Consider the following 18,876-nt stretch of genomic DNA (forward strand, 5'->3'; position numbering starts at 1 on the left):
ATGGCATTTTATCTAAATGTATTCTTGCTGAATTAATGTTAAGTACATTTTAAAATACATAATGCTCAGATTGTCCTCAAGAGAACTATTTTTTTATCAAGTCATTCTCTAAAAATGGAATTACATTTAAAAGCCTCATAAGACCACACAGCTACTCTGAAAAAGCATCATCTAAATATTTTGTGCTGTCACCTAGCATTAAATATCTTAACATGACTGTAAAATTCACTTTTTCTCAGCAACTGGGATTTTATAAAAAATTACCCATACTATTTCACAAACATATTATGAATTATTAAACTGTTAATAACAATGTTTTTCTATGTAAAACCCTAAAATCTACAGAGCTAAAGAAGAGGAAGCAAAGATGAAAGAGAGAAAAAAAATACTAGCCACCCATTTAAACCACTACATGGCACACCTGTGTAACAGTATATGCTCTGTCAAGATGAGGGTCAAGACTCTCTGTCAAGATGAGAGTCAACAGACTCTTTTCATAAGCAACTGGAAAGTAATAAGAAATGATTAAATCTTCTCCTTTAAAACTTTTTATGTGGTCCACACACCCAAAGGATGAAACATATTCCCATCAGTATGTGTGTTCATTATTGGGAATAAAGGGGAGTTGTGACTCACCCTCTCCCCTATCATGATTTCACACATTAGGGAGACTTTAAAATGCTCAGGTATAATTACAGTGATACACTTGGAGAGTCAAGACAGAAACAGGGCATGATACTTGAAGCAAGTTTCCGGCCTCATCCTCCCTTATCTTTTCCCACTCGGTTTTCTAGACAGGCTATGATATTTGTCAACAGACCCAGAGCTTTCAGTGTTCTTGCTGTTGGCAGCAGAGGCCATGAGTAGAAGCAGGAAAGTATTTCAGATGATGAGCCAAAGTAAGTACTAAGAAGGCAGGTGGATGGGATTTGACTGCAGTGGTTATCATTCTGATCCAATGATGAATATAAAGATTAGGTTTCGGGACTGGATGAAAATAGTGATGCACCATGAGGATATAACCATGCTGGCAAAGGACAAAGGATAGAAAGACCCAGATTATAGACGTGCACAATTAACTAAGCATATTCATCAATATATTAATGTCTACAAAAGAGAAGGTAGCTTAAAGTAATAATGGTGGATATGCACTGGGCAGTAGTCACAGAAAGAAAAAGTATCAAATGTAGCAGATTTTAGTAATGTGTGTGTGATAAGTTGCTTCAGTCATGCCTGACTCTTTGCGACCCCATGGACTGTAGCACGTCAGGCTCCTCTGTCCATGGAATTCTCCAGGCAAGAATACTGGAGTGGGTTGCCTTTTCCTACTCCAGAGGATCTTCCCAACCCAGGGATCAAACCCGCGTCTATTATTTCTCCTGCATTGGCAAGTGGGTTCTTTACCATTAGCACCACCTGGGAAGTCCCAGATTTTAGTAATAAGTCCTTCTAAATGAAATTCTTTTTTTGCATCCCGTATATATATAGAGAAAGAGGGAAATATCATTACCTAATAGCTGCTATTCCATGTCCAATTTCATGTACAACACCGCTAATGAGGACTGCAGCGAAGAAATAGGTCAGTTGGTTGACAGGTAAATTAATGCCAGGAACCTGTTCATAGAAACAATGACAAATACACACTTGGGCACCAAGAGACCTGGATGTTCACTCTGTACTAAAATCTAAACTTTCAAATCCAATGTTCTGTAAGCTAAAAGTAATATAAACACTGATGGTTCACTTCTCCATTTCCATCACAATAAAAATAAAAACACCAGCTTTTTTTTAAACTAAGCACATCAATCTAAAGAGAATAGGAAACACCAGATTAAAAAATTGAAACATTATCTTCCCAAACTCTTTACCATGGGAAAGAACTAGGGAACCTGGCAAAGTGCCAGGAAAGTCAGAGGGACAGTGAAGGAGTCAGCAGCTGATTCATCCTTAAGGGCTGGAAGCCCAATGTGGGAATTCTTGTTACAATTCCCAGTCCTTCTGCCAAAGTGTTATTGCAAGGTTTCAAGTACTTATGTGAGTGATACAGGAAGTCCCCACCCACTCTTAAGTCAGTTTCATTTTACTACTATCAAGTTATATGAGAGTTGATCATTAAAGGCAGCATAATAAAAGTGCCTTATTGGTGTGGGAGCACCATGCCCTTCATTTTTTTCTATTTCATCAGTTTGTCTAGTACATTGGTGAGAAAAGCACTATCAAAATGACATAAATATATTAAAATTGAGGTTTAATGCAAAAAAGAAAGGCATTTGGAACATCAGTCAGTTCAGTTCAGTCGTCCAGTCGTGTCTGAGTCTTTGCGACCCCATGGACTGCGGCACGCCAGGCTTCCCTGTCCGTCATCAACTCCCAGAGTTTACCCAAACTCATGTCCATTGAAGTTGGTGATGCCATTCAACCATCTCATCCTCTGTTGTCCCCTCCTTCTCCCACCTTCAATCTTTCCCAGCATCAGGGTCTTTTCCAGTGAGTCAGTTCTTCACATCAGGTGGCCAAAGTATTGGAGTTTCAGCTTCAGAATCAGTCCTTCCAATGAATATTCAGGACTGATTTCCTTTAGGATGGACTGGTTTGATCTCCTTGCTGTCCAAGGGACTCTCAAGAGTCTTCTCCAACACCACAGTTCAAAAGCATCAATTCTTTGGCGCTGACTGAGAAAATTACCTGAGCCACAGTCAGTTCCCTGTCTTGTTTTTGCTGACTTCTCCTTCAGCAAAAGAACTTCTCTGTCTTTAAAAACTATATTTTTATTATAAACATGGTTTTGAAATCTGCCCCTTTCACTTAATAGTATTACAAACATTTTCCCATGAATATTTTCTGTTCAATATGATTTTTAATACCTGCATTGTATTCCATAGAGTAGACTGTTGGGCATTTCAATTGTTTTGAAAGGTTTCTGCTCTTACAAAATACGGTGATAAACATATTCGGTCTTAGATACACAAATATCTAGGGGATAAACTGTTAGACAAGCATGGTTGGTTCACACTCTGGGGACATATCAGGTGTGTCTGATGTTCGGGCTCCATTATACTATATAAGGAATCTTGAAGAAGTTTGGGTTATTCCTCCAACACTTCAATTTCTACATCATTAATATGGAAATAACCATGTTATTTACTTAAAAGGTACCTAAAAGGGTGATTCTGAGGATTCCAAGAGATAATCCTTGTCTACCGTTTACATCATGCCTAACAGAGAGGGTAATAAAAACAATTACACTTAAAAAATTTTGACACAGATCAAACTGCTCTCCAAAAGCAGACCCTTCCATAACCTTGGGCAAACTCATTTTATTCAAATCTGCAATTTCAGAGGAATAAAAAGCATCCCATTGTTTTATTTCTATTTCTTTGATGATTATTAAGCTGAACACCCATTCCCCTACTTTTTGACCACTGGGAGATCTTTTGTGAGTAGCCTACTCCTGACTTGTCCATTTTTTTTCTCCTTAGAGTGTTTTCTTATTGACTGTAAGATCACTTAAAATATCAGTCATCTGTTTTCTGTGATTCATGCCACAGATGTAATCCCAAGTTTTTTGTCTTTATTTTGCTTTTGTTTTTTTTTTTTTTAATATTGCTTAGGCTTTATTTTTTTTCCCATTTATTTTTATTAGTTGGAGGCTAATTACTTTACAATATTGTAGTGATTTTGGCCATACATTGACATGAATCAGCCATGGATTTACATGTGTTCCCCATCCTGATCCCCCCTCCCACCTCCCTCCCCACCCCATCCCTCTGGGTCTTCCCAGTGCACCAGCCCCTAGCACTTGTCTCATGCATCCAACCTGGGCTGGTGATCTGTTTCACCATCAGCAGACGAATGGATAAGGAAGCTGTGGTACATATACACCATGGAATATTACTCAGCCATTAAAAAGAATTCATTTGAATCAGTTATTATGAGGTGGATGAAACTGGAGCCCATTATACAGAGTGCTTTTGGTTTTTTATACATAAAATATATCAATAGTCATGGTTTTGCCTCTAATTTTATGCATGTCTTTCTCATTCTGTGTTCCTATAAGTAGAAACCTGCTTTTTCTCCTTTCAAGGTCTTTTTTAATTTCACAGTTTAATTTTAATTCAATTACAATTTCTTTTTGTGTATAACAAACGGATTTCACTTCAAAGCCTTTTTTAGTAACTGACGAAGAGATTCAAACCATGCTGCTTGGACTGCTTTCTAAATTCATTGAGTCTAAGAGTCCTTTCTCTAGTTAAGAAACTAGCTTTCATAGTCATCATTTTTAATGTACTCATAAAATTACCCTGAATGACAATGCCATAATTTAAGCAATCCTCAATTATGTATTGTGGTTGTTTCCAATTCTTCATAAAGGTTAGGATAAAAACCTTGAAAAATAATACTTTTTCTATAATTTGGAAGTATTTCCTTAACCTAGAGTCCCAGAGGTGGAAGTAAATGGTCAGAGGATATGTACATTTTTATGATGCTCATTATCTGAACTTCTCTCTACTCAGACCCTATTAAGCGACTCTTTTGAAGAATATCAGCTCAGTTCAGTCGCTCAGTCTTGAACGACTCTTTGCAACCCCATGGACTGCGGCAATCCAGGCCTCCCTGTTTGTCACCAACTCCCAGATTTTACTCAAACTCCTGTCCATTGAGTCGATGATGCTACCAACCATCTCATCCTCTGTTGTCCCCTTCTCTTCCTGCTTTCAATCTTTCCCAACATCAGAGTCTTTTCACGAGTCAGTTCTTCGCATCAGGTGGCCAAAGTATTGGAGTTTCAGCTTCAGAATCAGTCCTTCCAATGAATATTCAGGACTGATTTCCTTTAGGATGGACTGGTTTGATCTTCTTGCTGTCCAAGGGACTCTTGAGAGTCTTCTCCAGCACCACAGTTCAAAAGCATCAATTCTTCAGTGCTCAGCTTTCTTTATAGCCCAACTCTCACATCCATACATGACCACTGGAAAAATGATAGCTTTGACAAGACGGACCTTTGTTGGCAACGTAATGTCTCTGCTTTTTAATATGCTGTCTAGGTTGGTCACAGCTTTTCTTCCAAGGAGCAAGCGTCTTTTACTTTCATGGCTGCAGTCACCATCTCCAGTGATTTTGGAGCCCAAAGAAAGGAAGTTTCTCACCGTTTTCATTGTTTCCCCATCTACTTGCCATGAAGTGTTGGAACCAGATGCCATGATCTTAGTTTTCTGAATGTTGAGTTTTAAGCCAGTTTTTCACTCTCCTCTTTCACTTTCATCAAGAGGCTCTTTAGTTCCTCTTTGCCTTCTGCCATAAGGGTAGTGTCATCTGCATATCTGAGGTAATTGATATTTCTCCCAGCAATCTTGATTCCAGCTTGTGCTTCATCCAACACGGCATTTCTCATGATGTACTCTGCATATAAGTTAAATAAGCAGGGTGACAATATACAGCCCTGATGTACTCCTTTTCCAATTTAGAACCAGTCTGTTGTTCCATGTCCAGTTCTAACTGTTGCTTCTTGACCTGCATACAGATTTCTCAGGAGGCAGGTCAGTTGGTCTTGTATTTCCATCTCTTTAAGAATTTTCCAGTTTGTTGTGATCCATACAGTCAAAGGCTTTGGCATACTCAAGGAAGCAGAAGTAGACGTTTATCTGGAACTCTCTTGCTTTTTCGATGATCCAACAGATGTCGGCAATTTGATCTCTGGTTCCTCTGCCTTTTCTAAATCCAGCTTGAATATCTGGAAGTTCTCGGTTCACATACTATTGAAGCCGGGATTGGAGAATTTTGAGCATTCCTTTGCTAGCGTGTGAGATGAGTGCAATGGTGCAGTAGTTTGAGCATTCTTTGGCATTGCTTTTCTTTGGGATTGGAATGAAAACTGACCTTTTCCAGTCCTGAGGCCACTGCTGAGTTTTCCAAACTTGCTGGCATACTGAGTGCAGCACTTTCACAGCATCATCTTTTAGGGTGTGGAATAGCTCAGCTAGAATTCCATCACCTCCACTAGCTTTGTTCGTAGTGATGGTTCCTAAGGCCCACTTGACTCTGCATTCCAGGATGTCTGGCTCTGGGTGAGTGAACACACCATCATGATTATCTGGGTTGTGAAGATCTTTTTTGAATAGTTCTTCTGTATATTCTTGACAACTCTTCTTAATATATTCTGCTTCTGTTAAGTCCATACCATTTCTGTCCTTGATTGTGCCCATCTTTGCATGAAAAGTTCTCTTGGTATCTCTAAGTTTCTTGAAGAGATCACTAGTCTTTCCCATTCTATTATTTTCCTCTATTTCTTTGCACTGATCACTGAGGAAGGCTTTCTTATCTCTCTTTTCTATTCTTTGGAATTCTGCATTCCAATGGGTGTATCTTTCCTTTTTTTCTTTGCCTTTCACTTCTCTTCTTTTCTCAGCTATTTGTAAGGCCTCCTCAGACAACCATTTTGCCTTTCTTTTTCTTGGGGATGGTCTTGATCACTGCCAACTGCACAATGTCATGAACCTCCATCCATAGTTCTTCAGGCACTCTGTCTATCAGATCTAATCCCTTGAATCTGTTTGTCACTTCTACTGTATAATAGTAAGGGATTTGATTTAGGTCATACCTGAATGGTCTAGTGGTTTTCCCTACTTTCTTCAGTTTAAGTCTGAATTTGGCAATAAGGAGTTCATGATCTGAGCCACAGTCAGCTCCTGGTCTTGTTTTTGCTGACTGTACAGAGCTTCTCCATCTTTGGATGCAAAGAATATAATCAATCTGATCTTGGTATTGACCATCTGGTGATGTCCATGTGTAGAGTCTTCTCTTGTGTTGTTGGAAGAGGGTGTTTACTATGACCGGTGCGTTCTCTTGGCAGAACTCTATTAGCCTTTGCCCTGCTTCATTGTGTACTCCAAGGCCAACATCAGTGTACCTTTTTCTACATATCTGCTCCTTTCCCCTGTTGCCAGGTATCTGTCTATTCAGACTTATAGTTTCCTTATCTCTGATACCTCTTTAAATTGATGTACTTAAGATTCTCATACATTTCCTCTATATCATAAATTATTCAGGTTATCTTACCTTTATTTCAAATAAATCAGTAGGCTTGATCCAATAGGATATTGATTCCTTTTCCTTATTATGTCAATGGATTTAATAATGAAATAAGGTAAGCATTTGAGTATGTGACTATATCAACAGATGGTAGGTCTTATTTACTGGCAATGGTACTTGACTGCCCATCTGTCTCAGCCATGATCACACAGGGCATTAGATGTACCAGAATACTGATCTCCCAATAACACAGAGTGCCAGGTTTGGGGGAATTAATACTGAATGAGGCCATAGATAATTACAGAATAAACAGAAAGTTAGTCCTTTAAGCTACAAGCACTCATATCAAAGTCAGGAGATATAACAAACCTAAACAAAAACATGCCACATAGATACACAGAGGGCAGTGGACTTCTTAATGGCTCCAAAGCATGGTTCTCCTAACAGAGTCAATATTTTGTGAGCTCTATGAATAAGTGGAAAAGAAAACAAAAGAGATAATTTCTTCTCTAAATAACAATTTGCCATTCAGGCAATGACTTTTTTGGACATGACACCAAAAGCACAAACAATAAAAGTATAAATCAACAAACGAGATTATGTTAAACTCAAAAGCTCCTGCATAGTAAAAGAAGCAATCAATGGCAGCCTACAGAATGTGAGAAAATTTCTGCAAACCATGTACTGGATAAGGGGTTAATATCCAAAATATACAAACAACTAACAAAACTTAATAACAAACAACCCTTTCCCCAACAATCTGATTAAAAAATGAGCAGAAGTACTAGTCCCAAAGAAGATATCAAAATGACCAAAAGGCCAATGAGAAAATGTTCAACATTACTAATCATCAGGGACATGCCAATCAAAACCACAGTGAGATAACACCTCACACCTGTTAGAATGGCTATCATCAAGCAGAGAAGAGAGATTTCCCTGGTGCTCCCAGTGCAGGGGTTCTAGGTTTGATGCCTGATCAGGGAACTAGATCCTGCAAGCAGAAACTAAGATCCTGCATGCCTCAAGTAAGAACTAGCACAGCCAAATAAATTTAAAAAAAAAAAGAAAGAAGAGACAACACATGTGTTGGCAAGAATGTGGCGAAAAACGAACCCTAATGCACTGTTGGTGGAAATATAAATTAGTCCAACCACTATGGAAAACAATATGGAGGTTCCTCAAAAAATTAAAATAGATCTAACATATGATCAATCAATTCTACTTCTGGGTATACACCCAAAGGAAATGAAAATATTTTGACGAGGTATATGCATATCTATGTTTATCACTTTGTTTATCACTTTGGCCACCTGATGTGAAGAACTGACTCATTTGAAAAGACCCTGATGCTGTGAAAGATTAAAGGCGGGAGGAGAAGGGGACGACAGAGGACGAGATGGTTGGATGGCATCACAGACTCAATGGATGAGTTTGAGTAAACTCTGGGAGTTGTTGATAGGCAGGGAGCCTGGCGTGCTGCAGTCCATGGGGCCACAAAGAATCAGACACAACCAAGCGACTGAACTGAATTGATGTTTATCATAATAGCAAAGATTATGGAAATGACCCAAATGACCACCAATAGATGCATGGATGAAAACAATGTAGTAATATACATACACAATAGAATATTATTCATGTATGAGAAAGGAAGCTATCCTGCCATTTGCAACAACATGGACAGACCTTGACTACATGATGCTAAGTGAGATAAGTCAGAGAAAAACAAGTACTAAATGGTATCACTTACATATGGAATCTAAAAAAGTCCAATCTGTTAAAAAAAGAAGAGTGTAAAATGGTGATTACCAGAAGATAGGGGGTGCTGATAAGAATGAGCGTTTAAGGGTACAAAGTTGTAACGAGTAGCAAATAAGCCATAGAGATCTAATGCACAGTATAAAGACTAAAATCAATAATACTATAGTATAATAATATAATCTGATAGATATTGCTCCAATGGCAATATTATAATAAATAAATGTATGAAAGTAATATGCTGTACACCTTAAATTTACAAATTGTAATATGTCAAATTTATCAAATAAAAAATTAATTTAAAAAGCTTGTTAGCTTCTTTGTGCCTGTGGATGATGCCACGTAAGCATCACTGAAGTCTCTTCCACTATAGTCAAGTCTAAGTTGGAGTCTACCAAAGAGCCCAGAGAGCCTGTGGAAGCTCTTCATCAGAGGTCTGAGTTTTGAAACAACCAATGTGAGTCTGAGGAGCCATTCTGAGCTTTGGAGTACACTCAGACTGTGTGGTAAGGAGGGATACAAACACGAAGCACTCCAGAGGCTTTGGGTTTGTCACATATACCACAGTGGAGGGGGTGGATTCGATTATGAATGCAAGACCACACAAGGTGGATGGAAGAGTTGTGGAACCAAAGAGGGCTGTCTCAAGAGAAGATACTCAAAGACCTGGCACCCACTTAACTGTGAAAAAGATTTTTGTTGGTGGCATTAAAGAAGAAAATGAAAACAGCACCTAACATGTTATTTTGAACAATATGGGGGAAAAAATGACTGAGGCAACAGCAAAAAGAACGCCTTCTGTAACCTTTGATGACCATGACTCCATAGACAAGATTGTCATTCAGAAATACCACACTGTGAATGTCTACAACTGTAAAATAAGGGAAACCATATCTAAGCAAGAGATGGTTAGTGCTTCATCCAGCCAAAGAGGTGGAAGTGGTTCTGGAAACTTTGGTGGTAGTCATGGAGGTAGTTTTGGTGGGAATGTCAACTTTGGTCGTGGAGGAAATGTCAGTGGTTCAGGTGGCTTCAGTGGCAGCCGTGGTGGTGGTGGATATGGTGGCTGTGAGAATGGCTATAATGGATTTGGTAATGATGGAAACAATTTGGAGGTGGCAGAAGCTACAATGATTCTGGCAATTACAGCAATCAATCTTCCAAGTTTGGACCCATGAAGGAGGAAACTTTGGAGGCAGAAGTTCTGGCCCCTATGGTGGTAGAGGCCAATAATTTGCAAACCATGAAACCAAGGTGGCTATGGTGGTTCTGGCAGCAGCAGTAGCTATGGGAGTGGGAGGTTTTAATTACTGCCAGGAAACAAAGCTTAGCAGGAAACGAGAGTCAGAGAAGTGACCAGGAAGCTACAAGTTACAACAGATTTGTAAACTCAGTCAAGCACAGTGGTGGCAGGGCCCTGCTGATTCGGAGAAGACATGTTTTAGACAATGCTCATGTGTATGGGCAAAAAAAAAACCTCGAGGACTATATTTGTGACTAATTGGACAATAGGCTATTTTAGTTTCTATTCTGTGGGAAGTGTAAAGCATTTCAAGAAAGGGTTTTAACGTAGTTTTTTTGTACCCATGCTGTTGATTGCCAAATGTAATAGTCTGGTTATGATGATGAATAAATGTCTCTTGAAACAAACACCCCTCCCAAAAAAAACTCGTTAAACTAAAATAAAACTAAAAAGTCAAAGAAAAAAAAAAAACCTATTCCTATTCTAATCCTAGCAGTCACAGGCCAGTGATCATATTTCCTCTAAGCTTGCTTCTTTCTCTACTATTCTCTTCCTTGGCAAACAATTACCAATCATGTAGCCTGAGAGTCATCCTCAACTCCTTCTTCTCCCTCCAGCTTCACATTCACTTAATCACTGAGGTCTGAGAACTCCACTCCAGAAGATCCCTTGAATCCAGCCCTTCATTCTTCTTACCATTAATTTAGTTTAGATCTTTATAACTTCTAACATGAATTATTCCAAATGCCCTCTCAAATGGTCTCCTCGTCTTCAGTGAAACCCTACTCCAGTCCATTTTGCATAGACTTCTTATATACAGATAAAATCAAAACTTCTTAGAATGTCCCTTCATAAACAAGATCCTGCCTCTATATCCCATCTTAGCTCCTATAGCTTATACCTTCCACCATGTATTTCTTAGATATAGGTCAAAGATACTTTATAGTTCCTTGAGAGATTATTGGTCTTTCTTAAAGTCAGTGGTGGGTGAGTGATGGACCCATCATTTACTAGCTGTGACCACAGGCAAGTGACTCAACAGCTCTGTGCCTCGGTTTTCTCATCTGTGAATCAGGGATAACAACAATACTTATCCCTAGATTGCTATAAGAATAAAATACTGAATCACTATGCTGTACACCTGAAACTCACACAATATTGTAAATCAACTATACTTCAATTTTAAAAAGTCACTAACAGTCTGTTTCATTAAAAATGTAACATCCATGATTCATGGAAATGAAAATTGTTAACGAAAAAAATTTTAGATAAAAGGTATTTGGTGGTAAAGTACCCTTTCAAACTCTGGAAACATGAATTGATAGGGTATAGGTCTACACATGTTCTTTAAAGTGGGAATTATAATAAGTAGCTTACAGTCAAAGAAGTACAACTCAGCATATTATTCTTCACATCAAGAAATCACAGTGATCATTCAAAAGGTCTTTTACCTTTAATTAAAAGGATATTGTTGCTTACAGTCTGAAAGCCATGAAGAATAAAGGGGAACACTTCGCATACGAGTAAGATGCGATTTATTTCTACATTAAAGAGACTTTAAATCAGTATGCTTACTCCTTGACAGTAACAATTATTCAACACTTCAAGAAGACAACATGAATTACTAACTAGGTATAAAATAAGCTACAAGGATATAATTTACAACACAGGGAATACAGTTGATATTTCATAACTATAAATGGATTACAACTTTAAAAAATTGTGAATCACTGTATTGTACACCTGTAACTTATATATTATTGTATGGCAATTATATTTCAACTTAAAAAAAACAAATCTGCACTGGAAAAAAACATGAATTAAATCTAATACTTGTGCAATTGTTCACAGTCTTGGTGGTAGTTCATTTGTTCTATTATTACTATTCCTATTCTTCCTCCTACTACTACATATTGCAACAGTTTTTTGCTATATTCTTACTAATGATTTTGTTTAAGCAACTAATTTGAGAGATTGTAAGACTTTTGATATATTGTCACATTTATATTATGAATAGGAATTATGCTATCCAGAAGAAATACATTGTATCTATGTTTCAACAAAGCTACTTAGAGCAGTAATAAGGCACTTACCACAACTTGGAGCACCTGTTCATTGTGAAGTGAGGAAGAGGAGGAGGAAGAGGAGGAAGAAGAAGAGGAAGAGGAGGAAGAATGGGAAGAGGAGGAGGAGGAGGAATAAGAAGAGTCAGCCATCATTTGGCCTAAAGTCTGTATCAGCGTTTTTCCCAGAAGAAAAAAAGAGCTGAACATGGCAATTACACCAAACACCATTCCAAAATTGAACCTGTCAAGAGGAAAAAAATTACATAAATGTACAATCCCTCACAATCCACGGACTAAAAAATATGTTAACCAGCCACATTTCATAGCTTCAAAACAATGTCTAAAAATGTCAATAACTCTTGCTTCTTTTTCCTACCTGAACTTCAGATACTTGACTGAAGCACAGGTACTTGGCTCTTTAAGCAGTTCTAATTTACAATTCTCTCATAACTGAAGGGGGCTTCCCTGGTGGCTCAGTGGTAAAAATTCCACCTGTCATACAGGAGACGTGGAGTCAATCCCTTGGTCAGGAAGATCCCATAGAGAAGGGAATGGCAACCCACTCCAGTGTTCTTGTCTGCAGAATCCCCATGGACAGAGGAGCCTCATGGCCTACAGTCCACGGGGTCACAAAGAGTTGGGGACACGACTGAGCAGGCACAGCATGGCAAATAACTGAAGAGGCTGAATGCTGTTCCCAATAAAAAAGTTTGTTTCCATTCATTTTTTTTTCTCATTTACATAGCATTGTTTTGATCTTATTCTCACATAGTTATGAAAGCTTTTTGACATTTAGAAATCCATTCTTTTTCATCTACCAATTCTACTGTTTGGACTTTAGTTTAGTTGAATTTTGTCATGGGCTTAAATAGTAATGTGGTAAAACTTAAGAACAGTTTCTTCTACTGTTAATAATTACAAGTCATTCTTCTATAGTTGGGGATAATCTATTACATTTTCTAACTTTTTGATAAGCTGTGTTTTTTCAAGGAACTTGTCCATTTCATTTAAATTGTCAAATGTAGATCACCAGCCCAGGTGGGATGCATGAGACAAGTGCTCAGGCCTGGTGCACTGGGAAGACCCAGAGGAATCGGGTGGAGAGGGAGGTGGGAGGGGGGATCGGGATGGGGAATACATGTAACTCCATGGCTGATTCATGTCAATGTATGACAAAACCCACTGCAATGTTGTGAAGTAATTAGCCTCCAACTAATAAAAATAAATGAAAAAAAAATGTATATGTATAGAACTGCTCACAATAGCTTTATCTTTCAAAATGAGTCTCACTCCACGCTGTCATTGCTAAGGGCCTGGGTTCAATCCCTGCTTGGGGAACTATTAATAAAATTCCACAAGTTGTGTAGAACAGTCAAAATAAATAAATGAGTCTCAGAATCTATAGTAATATTTCTTCCTCCAATTCTGATTTTTGGTTGTTTTCTTTTTTTGTTGATCAGTTATGGTACGGGTTTATTGATTTTACTAATCTTTTCAAAGAATCAGCTTTTGGCTTTGTTGATTTTCTCTACTGTATACTTCTATTTCACTGATTTCTGCTCTTTATTATTCCTGTTTTGTCTGCTTTGATTTGCTGTTGGATTTTCTGGTTTTTGATGACCTCATTATTGTTATTTAGCTCTACTCCAGCTGGAGCTAAATTTTTAACAAAAAGGAATTTAGACAAAGGCCCTCTACTCCGATACTAAAAATTCGTCAGCTACAGAAACTGTCTCTACGGTGTCCCGGAGAGCATTATAAGTCTCCTAACCATAAACACTATAAACTATGATTTTTAAAATATTTTAAATTAAAGGGATAGGCCTAGCATAGCCAGGGAGTCCAGGGCCCTGCTGCTGCAATCTGGCTGGCATTGGCCTTACAGTAGGATAACTATTTTAAATATCCTTCCTCTGGATGGGTATCACAGAAGAAGCACAGAGGAAAGCCTGCAGACTTATGGGAGCCCTATTACTCTCACAACCCTTGTTTCTATGTGTGATGATGGAGGAGAGAATTCTCTTTTCCTGGTGGAAAATGCTCCATATACATTTTGCCTTTCCATTGATGTCTGACTTCCATGGTAAAATGTGTAAGTCTGAAGCGTATAGCTCACTGAATTTTTATGTATGTACACCCATGTATCCACCATCCAGATCAAGACAGAGAATCTTGACTGTGAATGTGTATGCAAAGCATGATGATGCAATCCCATAAATTTATATAAAGCCAGAAAGTTTTTACATGGTCAATTTTAAAACTCAGTAAACTGAAAAGGATGGAAACAGTTCATTTAACATGTATTTATCAGGATCACAATTACTAATCTAAACCAAAAAAGAGAAAATGAAGAATACCACTGGTAAAGTATCCTTGCTTTCCGCCGTCCCCAACTATAAAAGGCACGATTGAAAACAGCAGTCTGCCATCTTATGTGAAAAGGGGAGATGCTCAATCCGTTGTTTTCCAGCCAGTCTTCATAAGAATGCTTAAAATATACAGATGACTGAGAGAGAAAGAAAAGTTCCACATCACTCAATTTGAAGAACAATTTATAATGTTTAAGAAAATTTAAAAAAAGAAGTGTTTTCTACAGGCAAGCAAGATAGTGACTAATCAAATGTTTATAACTTTTAAAGCTTTACATTTATCTATTTTTTCAGGATATTAAAGTATAAGTCTTGGACTAGTTGGTCTGCTGAGGTCAGGGTCTGGCAAACTACGGCCCATGGGCAAAAAATGTTTGCTTAGAATAGCATTGTCCAAAAGAAATATAATGTGAGCTACAAGTGCAAGTCACATGTGCAATTTTAAATTTTCCAGTAGCCAAGAAAATTTAAAAGGCAAATAGAAACATTATTTTAAAAGTGTTTTTAACTAAAAATAACCAAGATATTATCATTCAAAATTAATATAATTATTGAAGTATTTCACATTCTATTTGTTTTCTTACTTACTTATGCACTAAGCCCTTGAAATTCAGTGTCAACTTTATACTTAAGAGCATGTCTCAGTTCCGACTAGCCCCATTTCAAATGCGAGATGGCCACATGTAGTTAACGGCTACCGCACAGGACAGCACAGGTCTAAAAGCCTTGTTACACAGCAAGAGGTCTTGTGTTATAATTAAAAAAGACCCCCAGCCCATCCAAGAGAGGGGACAGGTTATTTGGAATCAGTGCTTTCTATACTCTTTTGAGCAACAACCCTAAGAACTTAGCCTGGATTTGACCATGGGAAAATACAAAATTTATCTAAAGCCATCTTAATCTCAGCAACTCCTTAACATTGTTTGGGGTTGGGGAGACAGCTGCTTATATGCAGCTCAACGAACAGTTTTATCATTAGGAAAGTTTGAAGTCATTGAGTAATGTAGGATTTTGGACAATATAAGGCTGCTTTATATATACTGTCACTGACTTCTTACCTGTTACAGTAAGTATGATAAGTACTTTGTCTTATAGATGCCCATCCATTTGAGAAATTTCTGTCTCTAGGAGGATATTTCAGTCTTATCAGTCATAAAATATGATCTGAGTGTGAATATAGGTATCTGTTTGCCTTTGGATCCATAATGTTCTCTGCTCTCAATCTTCAGGTGAAGTTTTAAACCTGTTTATTTTCTAGGACTTGGAAAAGGAGAGTGACATACCCCTCCAGGTGTCTACTGAGGAAATCCTAGACAAACTATGGGTAGAACAGCAGACCAAGCTGGGAGCAGAGAAGCTAAAGGGGCAGGCTCCTAAAACCCAAGATTTCTCCATTCCCCAGGCAGATACTTTGAATGAGAGTTAGGTCTTCTGCTCAAAGAACAATGCTCTCTTAGGGAGTTAAGGGCTGTTACTGAGAGAAGAACATTTGTACTTTTTTTAAAAAAGCAAATACACACACACACACACACATATATATATACACACATGTTCATGTATGATAGTATAATAGTGATGCCTTATGGAGAATTAAAGAAGTGGAAAGCAAAAAAAAAAAAAGGGGGGGGGCTGTTACTGAACTTAAAGTGACATCCTGATCACCTCATACACTCGACTAGACTATAAAGGTTTGAAAAAATTACTTTTATTTTGGATTTCTGTCACATATGCAACATGAAATCATGTGGGTTTGTTTTTTCCAAACAACAAAATCACTGTGTAAATAAGCACTGGCATGTACTACTGCTTATGACATGCTAAGCACTATGCCAAGTGTGTGCAGAGGAAGCACCTGGGGATCTTATGAGGATGCAGATTCTGATTCTGCAGGTCAGGAATGAGGCCTGAGAGTCTACATTTCTGACAAACTCCCAGATGATGCAAGTGCTGCCAGTCCTTGAATCTCAGCTTGAGTGGCAATGGGTTCTATGTGGATGAATAACATAATCCTCTCTACAATATCAGGAGGCCTTTACAACTATTGCACCTATTTTAAAGATGAAGAAATGGAGGAACAGAGAGAATTTGCCCAAGGTTACAATGGTTAGGAAGGGGCAAAGCCCAGCCCTTTCTCTAACGATTCTACTGTATTCTTTTCACTTTGCAAGTTTTGTTTCCCTGGTGGCTCAAATGGTAAAGAGTCTACCTGCAATGCGGGAGACTCAGGTTTGACCCCTGGGTGGGGACAATCCCCTAAAGAAGGGAATGGCTACTCACTCCAGTATTCTTGCCTGGGGAATTTCATGGACAGCGGAGCCTGGCGGGCTACAGAAGTCAGACATAACTGAGTGGCTAACACACAAGTTTAAATGCAACAAAGTAACATTAAGTATCATTTCATTCTAACATTAAACTTAAAACACACACACTAAACTACAGCATCCTATTTAAAACGGTATTCATAACATGAAGGTTTGAACTAGTCATAAGTGGAACTTTCATTAAATATTAAGAGAAGTTACATGATTTTATTCTTCGCATACAATACTCCCACCCCCAATATGCAACTTCAAAAAGCTGCCTGAAGCCTGTGGTCCGACAATTGTTACTATCCGTTACCCAAGTAACTTAAGAATGGGCTGCGTACGAACGGTCTGTGGCGGTGGAGGGGGACGGGTATTAAGGGAGGGTTAGCGTGAAGAAACGGGGTCTAAGATACAAATTAGAATTCGAGTAGTTAGAATTTAGTTATTTCCTCGCTACTTTTAAGTGCGGTCAGTTAACTAGCGGCATTGGCAGCAGTTAGGAACTGGTTAGAAATGCAGAATCTTAGGCCCCCAGCCTAGATCTGCTGAATCAGAATGTGCTTTTTAACCGGAACTGCAAACGATCGTACGCATTTTAAAGTCTGAAACCACTGATGTCAATCACACCTTGATTTAGATTCATTCCAATACCAGACTCTCTGGAGAGTCGCGACCTTAAAGACAACGAGGGCAAACTGCCTTTCTCAGGCAGACATTTTCTTTTCCTCCCAGATGCAGTGTCGTGGGGTTTGGCGAGCCCTCCCGAGCCCACTACCGGCGCCTCCCGGGCAGGACCCGAAGGCTGCGGGGCCTACGGAGCCCCGCAATGCGACTGCGGCTGCTGCGCAGGTCGCCACTCCCCTCCCGCAGCCAGCCATGCTTCATTTACTCCACCGGCCACGCGGAAGGCCGCAAGTGGACACCGGCCGCACGGCTTCCATTCCGGGAGGCACAGGGCAGGGGGAAAGACCTCGGGTCCCGCGCCCTGACCCTGGGCATCGCGGGCTTGGGCCTTAGGCCCGAGGCCCTCACCTTCAACACCAAGTCGGTCAGGTAGACGGCAGTCCAGCCGCCCACCACCACTACCACCAGCGATACCGGAATCATGGCAGCGGCAGGGCCAGCGCAGGGAAGGCGATCGCCGGCGTCCTCCCTGCGAGCTGCAACCAGCTGACCGCGCGGCGCCTACAGCCCCAGCATCTACGCAGGAACCAAGCTGCCACGGGTGCCTTTCTCGTAGGGGGCCTCGTTTCCCTCCGGATCCTTCTGGTGGCACATTCGGCCCGCAATGATCGCACCGGAAAAGTGCACGGGGGCTTATTTTCGCGGGACACTTGGGCGCCGCAGTCTAGGCATCAACTAGCCTACGGCTTCCAGACCTCTAGCGATTTCTTAGTCTTTGGCCCTCCCTGCTGTCTGGTCTCCATTCTCTCTGGTTCTGGTCTGGGGTGTGTAGTTCCTTTTATTCTAGTGAGAGTTTGGGGTCATCCGAAATAATAATCGTCTCCGCCACTCAGACTGTCTTAGATATTCAGATTTAAATTAATTATGTTCAATCGTTCTTTTTATTGAAACGTTATTTACACATAGCGAAAACACAATACAGATTTCAACTGTTTTGATGAGTTTTGATAACTATATTTCTGTGTACCCTAATCAAAACAGAGAACGTTTCCATCTCGGGAATTTTCTTCGCTTGCTTCCCAGTTAATCCTCTCCTCCTCCGCCCATTCCTACCCCTCGTTTTCTTTTTAAAAACTTTGTGTTAATAGAATCATACAATAAGTACTCTTTTGTGTCCGGCTTATTTTGTTCAACATATTTTTGAGCTTTAGGTTCATTTCTCAACCTTTTCCATGATAAAATTTGAGATTGGTGCTACGTTAAAAAAAAAAAGTTCTAAACACCCTTACATATTTTTGTATGTTGACATGTACTTGATTATATATTGGCCTGGAGCAGTGGTTCTCAACCTTGGCTGTAACATAAGGATCACCAGGGAACTTTAAAAACTCCTGATGCCCATTCTGTAGCTTAGACCAATTGAATCAGAATCTCAGAATGGGACCCAAGCCTCAGTATTTTTTAAACAGGTCATTCTACTT

The 18,876-nt window shown here is 39.3% G+C and overlaps 1 protein-coding gene across 2 annotated transcripts in view; it reads right to left on the bottom strand.

The window, feature by feature from the left end:
* Positions 1 to 18,000, bottom strand: part of MBTPS2 (membrane bound transcription factor peptidase, site 2) — a 52,055-nt gene extending 34,055 nt beyond the window's left edge. For both annotated transcript variants that reach the window (XM_061136873.1, XM_061136872.1), the window contains exons 1-4: positions 17,804 to 18,000; positions 14,454 to 14,602; positions 12,124 to 12,337; positions 1,511 to 1,614 (exon numbers count right to left, since the gene is read on the bottom strand). In XM_061136873.1, coding sequence (XP_060992856.1) covers positions 1,511 to 1,614; positions 12,124 to 12,337; positions 14,454 to 14,602; positions 17,804 to 17,878 — 542 coding nt within the window. In that variant the 5' untranslated portion in view covers positions 17,879 to 18,000. The remainder of the gene's footprint in view (positions 1 to 1,510; positions 1,615 to 12,123; positions 12,338 to 14,453; positions 14,603 to 17,803) is intronic.
* Positions 18,001 to 18,876: the final 876 nt, after the last annotated feature.

The sequence above is a fragment of the Dama dama genome, chromosome X (assembly GCF_033118175.1).
Source record: "Dama dama isolate Ldn47 chromosome X, ASM3311817v1, whole genome shotgun sequence".
Taxonomy (NCBI): domain Eukaryota; kingdom Metazoa; phylum Chordata; class Mammalia; order Artiodactyla; family Cervidae; genus Dama; species Dama dama.